At 38.0% G+C, this 15,846-nt stretch overlaps 1 protein-coding gene across 1 annotated transcript in view; it reads right to left on the bottom strand.

Annotated features, from left to right (window-relative positions):
* LOC115253929 (L-threonine 3-dehydrogenase, mitochondrial) overlaps positions 1-14,527 on the bottom strand; it is a 27,535-nt gene extending 13,008 nt beyond the window's left edge. The window contains exons 1-2 of the mRNA XM_029852245.2: positions 13,759-14,527; positions 2,001-2,525 (exon numbers count right to left, since the gene is read on the bottom strand). Of these exons, the coding sequence (XP_029708105.2) occupies positions 2,001-2,525; positions 13,759-13,933 (700 nt within the window). The 5' untranslated portion in view covers positions 13,934-14,527. The remainder of the gene's footprint in view (positions 1-2,000; positions 2,526-13,758) is intronic.
* Positions 14,528-15,846: the final 1,319 nt, after the last annotated feature.

The following is a 15,846-nucleotide window of genomic DNA, read 5'->3' on the forward strand; positions in this document are numbered from 1 at the left end:
TCACTTTGCCTAGGGTATAACTTTTTTCACAGCCGTCGGATCACTTCGCGGTCTTCGACAAAGCTCTCTGGCATATAGTCACCTACAATAATACCAAAGGGTTTGATTATTGAACGCTTACAGCGCCACCTGGTGGCAAAATTCGAAAACTTAAAATTTCTGCATAAATTTGGCCAAGTTTTCCCATACAAACTTCAAGCGTTTTGAGCGCCCCCTTAGGCTCAACTGATTTTGCTCAAATTTTGAACGTAGCTTCTATGAGTCCAAAACAACTGATTTAGGAGGTAAGACTTGGTATTTTTCGAAATTGTTGTTTTTCATATAAGTGTGGGCCACCCTAGTCGTCACACTTTGCTGAACCCCCCCTCCCCCCTTAAAGCGTGACGTAATTTATGGATGCTCCCCACGGTATTCTGAGTGTTAATAACTGTGGAAGTGCTAAAAGAACACTGTTGAAAAGATGCAGGCCGAGTTAAAATGATAATGTAAAGTAAGAAACAAGACGATAAGAAGTATTTAAGATCATATTCGGTCGGTTTTTTCCTATTTGACATTGTGATCACTTGTTCTTTCGACCTTTTGTGGCATGATTTACAAAACTGCAGATAACTTTTGAAAGAAGAAAAAGACATCTCTAATTTTTTGATATGTTATGTATAAATGTCCCAGCTTTCAATTGATGCAAAAATTTCGAGAATCGGTGGTTGCCCTCATGGTGAAAAAAATGTTTTGGTACAAAAATCCAAGATGGCGGCCAAAATCAATATGGCCGTTCCAACTTTTTATTATTGTAAATAGTAGCTCTATCTTTCCTCTTTTCAACAACAATTCGTTTTGAGGTGGTTATTGAAGAAACTTTCGAGTTATAACGGTTTAAGTGAGCCACCATTTGACCAAAATCGAGGGGTCTGCAAAAATTGTTGTGGCCCTAACTAACGGGGGGTCCATCAATTTGAGTAACCAAATGCGTTTTTCTTTCTTTTTAGGCGAGGGCTTTCAGAAAATCGGCACCTTAAACCTACCTTAAATTACCCATATGTTATTTTGGCATAATAACTGTATAATAGAATCAGTAATTTTAAAGTATATGTCAATTATGTTATTATGTTATAAACTTGTCTGTCATAAGCGGCAAAATAACAAAAATTATAACAAAAAAATGTTTCTGGAAGACCAATTTAATAACATGTTCTGTTAGATTCAATAACAACTTAATAACAATGAATCATGCAATAAATTTGAAAACTTATTGTTGTGTTATAGTTCATCACATATTTGTACATTTTCAATAGTAGAATAATAACAAAACTTGGTCTACAACAAAGTATATTATTGAAATATTATTTAGTGGTTGAATCTCAATAACTTGAACATAACAAAAAATGATTGCCCAACAACACATGTTATAAAAAAGTAATACTTTGATATGTTGATAATGACAACTTTTGATATAAAAACAGGCCATGTAATTCTGTTGTTATGAATTTGATATTTTCCTCTGCTCGGGTTTCACTGCAATTTTTATGAGCACAGCTGTAACCCCTTAATACAATTCAAATGCTCCTAAATTCCCTCGTAATCCCATTAAAACGCCAACAAAATATTTCTAGACAGAAATCTTCTTAAAGGCTCCTGAAAACCCCTGAAAACCCCCCTGAAACGACCCTGAAGCTTCTTGGAATCCCCCTGTTGGGCTCTCTGGGAACTTTCTGGAAACCCCCTTAGGGGCTGTCCATTAATTGCGTAAGGGTTTATGGAGGGAAGAGGAGTTTAAGAAATCTTACGCGCCATACAAAAATATTTGGGGTTTCATACAAAAAATCTTACAAGGGGGGGAGGAAGTGTCGGAAAATCGCATTTTTTAAATTTATGCACATTTTTAATTTTTGCATCTCCAGCCATGCACATAAAAAGAGGTTCCAGCTTGGGTTCCAGTGTATCCGAAAACTTGGAATTAATAAAACTGACGAAAAAATAGCTCATTGTGATATGTCACTTACCAGTAGTGCCACCGCCTGGAGGATCACTGGAGATCACACCCGGGAACCTCAGACAGCGGAAGTCTAGCCCAAACTTGTGGTGGTAGTACTCGCCCATCAGCTCGGCGTGCACCTTGGACACACCGTAGATCGTCTTCGGCCGCTGGATGGTCACATTGGGGGTGGGATTCCGCGGACTTTCCGGTCCGAAAGCGCCGATCGTGCTCGGCACGAACACCCGCAGTTTGTACTGTTTGGCCAGTTCGATCACATTGTGCAAGCCTTCGATGTTGACTCTCACCGCCAGCGGGACATTCTGCTCGCCGATGGCACTGAGCAGCGCACTAAAGTGGATGATCCAATCGACGCGGTGGTCGACGACGATCTTCTGCAGACCCTTAAAATCTAGAATGTCCGCAAAGATGTACGGACCGCTGTTGGCAATTTGCTGGCTCGGTTTGATGATGTCGGACAGGATGACGCTTTCCTCGCCGTAGGTGCTTCGGAGCAGTTTGGCGCATTCCGTCCCCAGTTGGCCCAGGCCACCTGAAATGAGGAATGTAACAAAGTATTAGTTAAAATTGTTTCTAAATTTACTTTTGGCAATTGGATTGTTTGGTAAATAAAATGTTGCTATAAAGAGCTCTTTTTCTGAATAAAACATAATTTTATTGCATTCAAATATCTTGGATCATCGAGGTCGAATAAACAAAACAGTTCTAATTTCTGTTCAATCGATAGAATGAAAGCTTACCCCGATACCATTGAAGAATCAAATTAGCAGAATCATTCAATTTTAAGTTGACCATAAGTTACAGCTCCGCATTATGGAAGAGAAAACTAATCATGTAAGGCAGAACAACCCTGGAGAACATTGAACTTGAATACTCTACTAGATAATATCTATTCGATCGCTATAAACAACTTCATCCCCCATCTCACTTTCGATTTCAATCGTCGATGTTGGCAAACGCGACAGCACTGTTTCTACCACCTAACTATAAATGCACACGAGAATCGTTCAAGCAAAACAGGTTCATAAATCAACTAATCCTTCAGAATCTCTCAAAGATAAGTTGCTTAGCGTTCTGGACTCCAGCACACACAGCACACACAGCACAGTCCACACGTGATGTTAAATAGCAACTGGTGTCGTCCAGTGTGGGATTTGATCTCCCCTGATCTAAGTAAGGCTAACAGCATACAACCGTTTGTTACTATCGGGCAGAAGCTAAGATCATGATCGCTCGCATTTGCTTGCTTAGGCTTATACGGTAGATACAGGAACAGGAGACACCGAATGCAAATCTTTTCCTACTATAATTGTGTTGGCAATGAAACTACGACAGGCTCTAGATTGAAATAAATTGATTTAAGGCCGGACAGGACGGTGGTTGAATCGTCCGCCATTGCTCTGTTGTTGGTAAGATGCAAATCTCAACTTCTACTTCATATTATTGACTAGAAATTTGATCGTTCATTTGCTCACTTGTGGTGCATAATCGACTAAAGTTTCAGCTACGTCAGTGCAGTGGAAATTGATATTTGCTTCTTCAAAATCGCGAGGCAAATTGTTAGAAAGAGAGGGAAGATAGGAAAAATTACACGTCGTCCCGTGCGGCCTTAAATTATGCAATATCAAATGAGATGTTACGGAAATGACCTTGGTAGCTGAGAAACGGATTGAAAGAAACATTAGCGAGTTTGAAAAGTTAGTTGCCCTTGGGAACACTTCCGATAATTTGTTAACGGTGTTAAATTTGTTTTAACGATTTAACGTTTCAGTAATGTTTTCCTTGAGGAATAACTTTTTGGCCCCCATCAGTCGTGTCAAAATACATAAATACACAAGCGTTCGCGTCGTGCACTCAGGACAGCGACATGTGCTTTCAATTACACTAGTTTACAAAACACAGCGCAACATTTTTTTGTCTCAAGAGCAAACTTATGTGTCTCCGAAGGATTTTGGGCCGCTGAATCTGAATCCGGGCTCAGATTTGCTCTAACACGTCACAATTTTGAGCTATACCTCAATTTATAGGGCAAAATATGCGATTTTGGGCTTTTTTGACTGCAAGCCATTAAGCATGGAAATATTTTTTTTGAGCAATCAACAGGTTAATTGGTCAATTAACATCTAAATTAACGACTCATGCAAAATATTTCGTTTTACTCAATCAAATTTGATAGACTTAAGCATTTTATGTTAGCATGAAAACTTGCATGCAACTTTTGGAGGGTGACTTATATGGGAAATATCGTACCTAACATAAATCGCTTAAAACTATCAAATTCGATTTGGTAAAACGAAATATTTTGCATGAGTCATTAATTAAGATGTTAATTGACCAATTAACCTTTTGATTGCTTAAAAAAAATATTTGCTTGCTTAATGGCTTGCAGTCAAAAAAGCCCAAAATCGCATATTTTGCCCTATAAATTGAGGTATAGCTCAAAATTGTGATGTGTTAGAGCAAATCTGAGCTCGGATTCGGATTCAGCGGACCAAAATCCTTCGGAGACACATAAGTTTGCTCTTGAGACAGGCAAAAAGTTATTTTTTGTTACGCTGTGAAATAAAACGAAAGTCGTGAACTTCTGTCAACGACCAAAATTTTTGAAGCATAATTTAGCGCTGATTTCGAAACCGTGCTTCAAAAAATTTAAAGTAAAACAGTTTTTGAGTTTTAGCTCAAGTTTCAGTCAGAGTTTTACAACTTTTTAAAATATGGAATTTACTAAAATTCAAATATCTTTCGTTTTTGTTCAACCAATTTTAAATCTTTTTCCATAAATTAAAAGCTGAATATCATACCATTCGATCATCTGAATACAGGTTTTGCGTCAGATTGATGAAATTCAAGATATTGGCGAGTTTTGGGGACGATCTCCTTAAATTTTAGCAAAATTTCCAAAAATATACGAAGAAATGTATTTTTTTCAATGAGAAAAAAACAATTTAAAAATTCTTTCTCAACGTTTATTTGACATAGGGTATCGGGATGCTTCGTTGGCATAGTCCCCTCATTCGGCCTATCTCAACGTTAACCAAAAACTCAAACAAACATGCCGAACTGGATATCGGAAAAGCTTTGCGCCAAACAACTGTAACATTTCGTTTCAATTTTAGCACTTTGGAGTATTAAAATTGTATGAAAATGTCACTTTGTTTAGCTTTTGTAGACGCCATGATTCTTCAGCTTAGTGGGTAGTCTATACACATGGTCAAAAATGGCATGATTCTGGAATATTTCGAATTACCTTTTCAATAACTGAACATTTGATGCGACGGTCAAAGATGCTAGTTTGAATTTGTGTGTTTGTTTTTAACGAATAATAACTATTTTACAAATTACATGTGGGCCGAATATTGAGGACATTTTTTTCACTATGTACCCAAATCTTGGCCCATCAGTAAAGTGACGTCAAAAACACCGATAAAGTGACGCCAACAACATTGCTTGCGTAAAAACCAGAAAGAACGAACAGAAAAAAATAGATTTTGTGTGCGGTGACTATAGAAATATAACACAAAAATCGGGATGCATTGTTTTCGTTACTAAAAAAGAAAGAACTTTAGTTTAAGTGATTTATTTATAGTTTTTTGAAAATTTGGCTCCGAAAATGTAATTTGAAAGTATGATTGGTGAACAAACAGAGATAATACCTCAGCAGAATTATTGAAAAAATAAGATAATAAGTGGTTCTAGTGCATGGAAAGCAATAGGCCAACGTTGTATCCACTAATAGGCCAATTTTTGTACCATCACATCGAATCTTTTCAACTTAGTTAAGTAAATTCTTGAATATTTACGTTAGTTTACTTCTAATTGGTGAAACATGCATTGCCTAGAGTGCGTAATAGGGTCAACATATTATTTATAGTGCTATTAATTCATGAGTTATGGTCAAAATTGTCAAGGCGGTTTGCAAATTAGGCCAAGGAATGATCCATATACCCTATCATATGAGTTACAGTAAAAAAATTAGCTCAATCGGAGCATTGGTTACGGAGACTGAGATGTTTCAAGTGAGCGACATTGCTTCAAAATAGAACAAAAATCGATTTCAAATCATCAACCTTGTATGGAAAGTCGAAAAAATTCCGCTCTACTGTAATTTTTTTCTTTCGCGTTTTCGAATTCAGGGCATGATTCTACACCAAAAACGATCATCAACTTACCGAGTTCAAAAATGCTGTAAACTAGTGTTATGGTTTCAATGCTTTAATATTGTCTATCTGGTTGGAATCAAGACAGACATTCAATCAAAAATTGCCATTTTCTTGGTCCACAAGCGTCGCAAATATTTCGCATCTAGTGCGCTATGTTGCTGACAACAGCGGGAAGGGTGCGCAATACTTTTGGCATGATTAAAAAACGTCGCGAGTTGGGTCGCGTCGCGACTTGATTGTGCGATGTCCGGTTTGGTGGCGGCCCGACAATACTGTCCAGTTGGATGATGTGCGTCTGAACCGCGCACACAAACGGCTGGTTCTGTCGTGGGCCTCGGAATGTTGGACCCCGCGGGAACCTGGATTGTGGACATTTCAGTCATGGTACCGAAATTAGGCATACGACGGCTCTATCTTCATGATTTTTCAAATTAATTATCTTACTAACCATAAAAAGGACCATGACCTCCCAGGTTAGCTCTAGGACAACATCTCGTCCTCGAGAGAAAAAAAAAACTGTTCATTTTCAGTGCTATCGTGGTAATATCAGAGCTGGTAGTTCAACAAGATTTCCAAATCTCGCCCTGTAAGAATTACTTCAAAATTACGCATAATTAAGACTTACTCGGACGAAACCACTCCATTAAAAAAAATCACTATTTTTTATGTTATTATTGTTGAAGGGCCATTCTTGAACTTTTACGAGTTCCGAAATAATTCTTCTGAAGATTCCTCCAAAAATTCATCTAGAATTTATTCCTTACCCTGTGCTGCTCAAGAATTTTCTTAATGATTACCTCCAGGGACACTGACAGATTTTTTTTAAGACACGGGCGCGTTCAATGCTTTCAGTGAGCTTTTTCGCTCTTTGAAGGAATCACTACATTCTAGACCTGAGACTCTAGACAACGGGCTAGCATGCAACGCCCAGTGGCACAGCCGAAAACTCTTCCTGACAGCTACGGTGGGAATCGAACCCGCGCTTCTCAGCACGATGCGACTGAGAGCTTGGTGACACTAGCCGCAACCACGAAGTCGCATTCCGTTCAGTTTAAGGATTCTGTCAAGATTTATTTAAATTTCTCGGCATTTTTGTAGCCAGAAGATTCCTTCAGAGGTCTTCTCCAAAAGTTTCTTAAAAGATTCATTCTTCTCTGAAAAATTCTCAAGTTCTCAAGTTCACAATTTTTCTCTCCAGGCATTGCTTAGATTTTTTTCGGAACTTACTTCAGGGATTCTTTCATATTTTTTTTCAGTGATGCTTGAGAAATTTCTCCAAAGATTCTCTCAGCAATTCCTGCAATAATTACTGCAGAAATGAATACCTGTCGAAGGTTCTCCTATTCATCCAGATACTCTTCCAAAGATTCTTTCAAAACATTGTTTTTCCAGAAATTAATTCAAAAGTTTTCTTAATGTGTTTTACAGGGTCTATTTATTTTTTGTTTCTGCAGGATTTTTATATAATTATGAACTCCTTCAGAGATATCTCCAAGGGATCTTCTAAGGATTCCTTCATGAATTCCTCAAGGGATCCCTCAGAAAGTTAGTGATGGATTCATACAAGAAATTCACTAGTACCTACCTTTGTCTATAGTTTCTGTCGAAATTTTGGCAGACGTTTCTAAGAATTCCTTCAGAAATTTCTCAACGGATATCTGCAGGAATCCTTCGATTAATATGCTAAGCAATTTTCCCTTAGAAACTACTTTTAAAGTTCCTCAAAAAGTTTTTCATGATTTTTTTCTGGGAATTAAAGCTGTATCTAAAGAAGTTTCTTTAGGCACAAATTTGGCCAAGAATATCTTCTTGAAATCTCCAAGGATTTTTTTAAGAAGGGATTCCTTCAGAAAATCATCCAGAGATCTCTTTATGATTTCCTTCAAAAAATTTTTCAAGAATTTTGCCAGCATGTTTTGCAATTTCTAGAGTGCAATCTGAAAAAGTTTTTATATGAATCTTTGCTACATTGAACCCCAACACAGGAGCATTTTTTTTTAAGTCATGTAGGAATTTCTTCCGGAGTCGCAGAAGGAATATCTCATCGAATTCTTGGAGGAACCCTTAGATGAATTTCCGAAAGAATCTCCGTAGGAATTTTCTAAAGAAATTTTTCGTTTATTATTTAAAACTCCATGAAAGAACTGTTGAAGAAATTCCCTACTGAAATTCCTGAAGAAATCCCTTAAACTCTGAAGAAGTATCTGAAGATATTTTTGAAAGAATCCCTGATGGAAAAGCAGGAAAAGCAAAAAATCCAAGCGGGAGTTTCTGAAATAATCTCTGAAGGATTTTATTTTTATTTTTAAGAAACCTTCAGTAAAACTTTGTAAACATCTCAGGAATGGCTTTCGAATTAATCTCTAGAGGTGTGGAGCGGACCTGGTGTGATGGTTAGAACACTTGACTATCACGCCGAGGACCTGGGATCGAATCCCACTCCCGACAAACTTGCAAAATGTGAGTTCTTCCTTCGGAAGGGAAGTAAAGCGTGGGTCCCGAGATGAACTAGCCTAGGGCTAAAAATCTCGTTAATACAGATAAAAAAAAATCTCTAGAGGTATATCTGAAAAAAAAGCCCTGGGAAATTTTTGGAGAAATCCCAGCAGGAAATTTTGAAGAACTTCCTAGAGAAATACCTGGAGAAAATCCTCGAAACAACCTTGGGCGGAATTCCTAGAAAAGTTTATTGAGTAATATTAAGGAAAGTTATTGAAAAAATCTTTCAATGAAATTCCCAATGAAGTATGTGGAAGATTTCGAAAGATAGCCGTGAAGAAATTTCTGAAGGAGCTCTGATCGACGTAAAAATTTGAAGTATTTTTAGGCAAAGTACGTTTAATTGGCAAATTGAGAGATATATTTGTGAAAAAATTACCACTTGTTTTGGTGGGATTCGAACCCACGACTTCGTTATCGCTAGTCCGGCGCTTTAACCAACTAAGCTACAGAACAAGTTACAACTCTGCAGAATAGAAAGTCAAACTGGATTCGAAGCACCACCCTAAACCGGGTCCGTCTTTCACAACTTTATCTCTCTTTCGGCTCTTAGATGCCAATCTCCCGCACTCTCGCGGCCTACGAACAACAAGTGTGCGCGTATTGTTTTTGCTCTGATCGCTAATAGCACTTTTGAAAATATTTCTGAAGCAATTTGTTGATATATCCTCTCCTCTCCTCTTCTTGGCGTAACGTCCTCACTGGGACAAAGCCTGCTTCTCAGCTTAGTGTTCTATGAGCACTTCCACAGTTATTAACTGAGAGCTTCCTCTGCCAATGACCATTTTGCATGCGTATATCGTGTGGCAGGCACGAAGATACTCTATGCCCAAGGAAGTCGAGGTTGATATATGTTGATATATCTCTGAAGGAATTCCTGTACGAATACCTAAAAAAGCTTAGATTAGCTTGTGTAAAACTCCCTTCACAGGAGATGAACCAGCCATAGGCTGAAAATCTCGATGCTAAAGATATAAAAAAAACTCCCTTAACATTCACATTCACCTATTGGACACATTCTGGTGAATATGTTCATGTTCAATGGATTCCTTAGAGCAGTTCTCGAACAAAATTTCTGATGGACTTCCAGAAGAAATACCTGTACAAATTTCTGAATGAACCTCTGAAAGATTTTTCGAAGATACCACTGGAAGAGTTTATGAGAGAATCTATGAAAAAAAATTTGAATATCTGTAGAAATATGTGAAGTAATCCCTGGAGAAATCTTCGAAGGGTTTCCTATAGGAATTCCTGCAAAAATCTAAAGTAATCCCTGGAGGAGTTTTAGGAGGTATTCATCGAAATCTAAAAGAATTCCTGGATAAATTTCTGGTGAAATTCTCAAAGAAATTTCTGAAGAATACCTTCTGTAAATATCCATGAAGTAACTTTGAAAGCAATCCATAGAAGATTTCTTGAATCCTTGGACACATGTAATGTTACGACCACTATCAACCGACGGCGCAGCTACTGGTTGGCTACGTTGCGACGACTGACATTGACGGATAGAATCTATTGTTTCGCAGAAGGGATTTCGTGATAGTCATCAAATGATGATAAACGTGGTCTCGATATGTGCTATATGCTAGCTGCTGAAGATTATTGCTGAATTTATTGATTAATATTTGATTTACAAGAGTGCTTGTGTGACGAATTAGCTATTAACCGTATTGATAACACTTTATTTGTGAATTCCCTAAATATTTACTAAAAAAAACCTTTATTTTGTATACAGTTTGCCAACGTAGGTTATCTCTCTTAGTTACGCAATCACCCACAAGTATCTGCGGATACCGCCGTTAAATTGTTGAATTAAAATCGTTACACACATGTAAGATTGATATTATCGAAATCAAAAACTTAAGTTATTAAATTGCTTATATTATATACCCACTTTAGACCGTTTCCGTTGGTCGTACGTTGCCTATTTCTCTTGCTGAACTCAGGGTTTGAAAACTAAATATGTAATATAAACACGATATAGTAAATTTCTAAAATAATAATAAAATCTATTTTTAGTTTGAGCTGATTATCTAAAACCGCGCTGCTTCAAAATTTAGTGACTGCTCTGTGTCCGAACATGTAAGAAGATTTTTCATAAAGAATTTCTGAAGAAATCTTCAGGGTTTTTAAAGGAAGCTCTAGAAGAAAACTTTGAAAGAATTCCTAAACGACTTTGCGGAAGATTTTCTAAAGAAAACCGTGGAGAAATTTGTGAAGAAATTCTAAACTTTTGTTTTTTTTTTTGAAAGAATTATTAAAAACATTTCTGAAGAAATCTGAGGATGATGTCCTGTAAGAATTCTCGTAGGATTTTATTCAATTTCTAAAAAAAACCTTAGATACAATTTTAAAGTAAGGAGTAATGTCTGCAGATATCCATGCTCCCTTACCAAACGGTACTGCTTATAGGGCACATGTTAATTTTGTTCTATTCCCTGGTAAATTTTCCTTTTTGTCGGGACTGCCACTCATAGATTAATTTGGCACCTTTTCCTCGCGTCTAGTAATGTCATGTGAAGTTCCGACACGCTGACTGCCCGAAGTTCATCAGTAGCTTTATGAATAGTTCGCTGTCAAGTGGTTTCAACTGTGTTGAAAACCTCACACGACTCCTGGGACTATTTGGTCAGGGGGACCTATTTTAGGCACTTGCTGCTATACTCAGTCGATTTTAATCCGAATAACTGAAATTGCTGAACTGCTGCTGTTAACTTGAATTTCTGAACTGAACTGCTGAACTGGTACTGTGTGGTTGATCGTGTCCCAAAAATCAAGTTTATCGGTTGAAAATTGGCTGAGTTATGGCAGCAAGTGCCCAAAATAGGACCCCCTGCCCTAAAGGTCCCAGACCGTATATGAAATTTTATTCGTGTTATTTGTTTTTCAATATTCTTCACTTTTGAAGAGGGTATACGAATAAAAACCTAATATTCTTCTTCAGAAAACTCCAAAACGTTATGCAGGATTGAAATGATGTCTTTGACGGTGTTCGAGGATATTTAAAGGACTTTAGAAAGAAAAATAGATTTTTTTTGTGGATATGTGTTAGATGTCATATAATTTCAATTTTTCAAAAACCTTATCCTTCATTTTTTTATTATTTTTCTGTAGAAAGCTGACTTCCAGCCGAATAATGTAACTTCATCTAGCTTCAAAAAAAAAACTGCAGCGTACCAACAATCATTAAGATTGTCTGTGTACACATTGTTAGTTTTCGTTTGGTGTGTAACTTTCACTTCCCCGGAGAAAACTTGATTAAGAGCTGAGGTCGATATGAATGTTCCATTGGGCTTTATTTCAAATTTTTGTCCAAAACAGCAAAAAAATCCGTTCTTGATTTCATTTTATTGTTTAACATACAAATTGTTGTACATAATTCGCGTTTCTTTGAGACGAAAATGTATATAAACATGCATATTTTCAATGCAAATACAAAAGTTTTGCTAGTTACGCTCATTTTTTTAGATTAATCCATTACAACGCGTTGTTTTGACTTTGGGCTCGCATTGACAGCCTATGACAGCGAAATTTTGACTTGCCTTGACACACAAATGTTTTTTGTCTGTTTCTCCCTCCCAGCTTCGAACTATTTTTTCTCAAACTTTTATTTTCCATCGATTTTTAAAACGGATAATTCATGGGATTTTTTATATCAAAAATAGATTCTACGTACTAGTTTCTATAAACAAACTATGCATAGTTTTTTCTCTACAACCATACTTAAATTAAAAGATAATGAAAAAAATAAATAAATAAAATTGGACTTCGTTAAAGTTATTTGAGACGTTCACATATCTGCGACACATTATTGATAAAACTGTAAAACAGTAAAAAAACCTAAACATTTGTAAACAATCTACAAGGTCCCATACATTTTCCTTTTTTTTAGTTCTAAATTCGCTTTAACTTAAGTATGGATAAATGTAGGAAAAAATGCATAGTTCTTTCATTGTAACCCGTACGCAGAAACTATTTTTGACATCAAAAATTTTTTGACATCAAAAGTTTTTTGCTTTTACTTGTTTTAAGAATCGATGAAAATAATAAATTCGGTAAAAAAAATCCTGTGCTACCTGTCAAACTTTGAGGCTGAAAGTCAGCGTCAAACAGAAAAATATTTGAAAAAAAAAGGATAAGGTTTTTGGAAAATTGAAATTGTATGACATCCAACATAGATCCACGATGAATATTACTCTCAGTGTATAAGTCCTACAATTAACCTCAAACATCGACGAAGACATTTCAATATATCAAACCGTTGTCGAGTTATAATTTTTAAGGAGAAAATTCGGCATTTGTCATACACCCTGTTTGAAAGTTAGGCGAAGAAAAATGGTTATGGAGTCTACACCAAAAGTAAATGAATCACGAAATCCAGCGCATAATCTCATTCAAATTGAAAAACATCGTGTTTTGGCTAAAAATGCTCTACACAAGAAAATGACGTAATGAAAAATAATAGTCAACATACGACCAAATCTAAAACAAATCATTTGTACTTGTGCAATAGCTGAATCAGTTAAATAATTGGTGAAAAGTTTAGAAATGAAGGTCATTTAGGACCGTTATTAGTTTTTTCTTGTATGTCCAAACTGCCGTTGGCAGCATAGTTGTCCCATGTTAATAGGGATTCCCGTAGAACATGGGACATCTATGCTGCACACGGCAGCAAAGTAATTATAATAGACGTTCTATATAAAGCTAGCCGTCATCCGCAAGGTTAACGCACATCGTAAAATGATTAGTCATTTTTAAGAAACTCAAAGGATACAATGTCGTACTCCGCAATGAAGATTGTAAGTGGTGACTCTTTTCAGCATTGTTTGTATTTTTTCATGAAACCTCTAGGTCGTCTGTTAGGGTATTTGAACAAGGGGTTCCCGTTATCCGACTGAACACAAAATTCTTAAAATTGCAAACATTGCTTAATCTCAAAATCAACTATAAAATTTTAAATTGCTTGTGATCATGTCTAGACAAATGTAACGATAGCGCGAAATAGACTTCCACTTTAAAAATAATTCTTTGATTCACTAAACTTCACTCATATCATGAAACCATTTTTACAAAACCAACAAATATACAGTATCATTGTTTTCCTACCTGTAATCAAAATTTTTGGACTGCCCTTATTTCCTCCCGCGCCGGAATAGTGTCTGGTCAGTTGAAACTGCTGCTTCTGCTGTTGTTGTGAAGCTACCGCTGCGACCGTGGTGGGGCAACTTTCGCCCAGTTGGCGAACTAGCCCTGTAGCACCCAGTAGCCTCCTAGGAATCATCCTACTTGATTCAACTTAATCCAAACTTGCACACCTGACCACACCGTCCAGTACCACACCGAGACCCCCAAATCGAGCACCTACGTGCGATCGACCGAACAACTCGCGGAAAACTGTTTTCCACGAGCCGGCAAAAGCGACCGTCGTGGGTCAAGACTTTTCCACCACACCGCAAGGATCGATTGACAGCGACTAGCTATTGTCGCGCTGCCGATTGATTTGCTACAACGGGGGGTGGGCGAGATGTGTAGCACGGAAGAGATGACTGATGGAAGCCGTACAAGAACGACCAAAAAAAGATTTCGCGGTCGAAAATAACTCCCACACACTTGACCAGCCGCCGAACTAGCCGCGCGACGCACTTGACGTGGAACCACGCCGCCACCGCGGTTACGAAATTGAAAGATGACCTTTCCAAGTCGCACAAACCGCAGTCCGAAACGTGATGGTTCGGATGGTGTGACGATCTCTAAGACAAGAATGCGCGGCGCGGATATTGTCCTACGACGACGGAACGGAGTCCAGCAGGACGAACGAACTGATTGCTGGAATCGTTGGATTGCAACTGACCGGGAGATACTGCCGGCTGCTGCTGTAGAGTCCTCCGACTACTGCCTTGCCGGCCGGGTCGCGACGACGCAACCATAGCAATTTGAATATTAAGTTTGATCGAATTTCGCTGCGCTCGCTTGGTGATCCGCGCGAATCAGCGGTAGGAACCGTACATTGGAGTGGCGCTGAGTGAGTACTATACTATAGAACCAATCTAATGAAAGCAAAATGTTAAAAGGCTGATAGCATTAAACCTAATGCTAAACGATACAGTATTACGTCTCATCATCAGTACATCGAAAATTTAATGATTCTTGTACTGAAAATGTGTAATGATTATCATGTATTTTTGGGTGAGAAAGTGCCACCTGAAAGAAGCAGAGTGCGGCAAAATGGAACGGTTGTGCCATTCTCAAGAAACAAGCAAGTTCTATCAGAAGCTCAAAGCATCCCGCAATAGCTTCGTGCCACAAGCCAAAATATGCAGGGGTACCCGAACAGGAATGAATAACTGCAACACAACTGGAGAATACCAAAATCAGGTATCATACCAAAACAAGGTATTAATGGGTTATCCAGGTATTGAAAATAACTTCTATTGGGTATTGATACAATACCTCAACGAGTTATTGGTTTGGTGTTGAGGATGGTTTGAGGTATTACTCAATTATGGAAAAATACCTGTTTGTATGAAAAAAAGGGCCGGTTAAAAAGGCGCGGATATTCAGGTATTGCCGTACCTGATATCATTATTCACGCGTTATGCACAGAATACATTATTTTAGGTATTTTACCACTTATGCAGGGCTACTTAATAACTCATTCAGGTTGTAGGTATTCGGTTTTCCATACCTGAGTTAGTTATTCTTCAGCTATTTTCTCCTGCTCGGGTAAGCATTGCATCGTAGCGGTCGGACGTGAGATGATCGATAGGTGAAAGCAGCACTTCGATGAGCTCCTGAATGGTGTGGAGAGCACAGACACAGAAGACCAAGGCAGCGGAAGAAATGACTACGTCAGTGCAGCAGGGAGCAACAACGTGCCAACTCCCACACTGAGAGAAGTAAAAGACGCCATCCAGCAACTCAAGAACAATAAGCCAGCTCATCAACAACGATAACAAGCTTGGCATCTTAATTTAACTGATATATCGGCAAAAAAAATCGATTTTATTCATAGCAGCACCTATGGGTGCCTACTTACTTACTTACTTTCAGTCCTGGGCACCCACGGTGGTGCAGAGGGCCGAATTGAAAGATCTCCATCCTGGGCGATTGCCAGCCATCGCCTTGACCTGTGACCAGGTCAAATTACTGTCGACTTGCTTGATTTCGTTGTTGAGGCTGCGCCGCCATGAGCCT

This window comes from Aedes albopictus, chromosome 3 (assembly GCF_035046485.1).
Source record: "Aedes albopictus strain Foshan chromosome 3, AalbF5, whole genome shotgun sequence".
Lineage (NCBI taxonomy): Eukaryota > Metazoa > Arthropoda > Insecta > Diptera > Culicidae > Aedes > Aedes albopictus.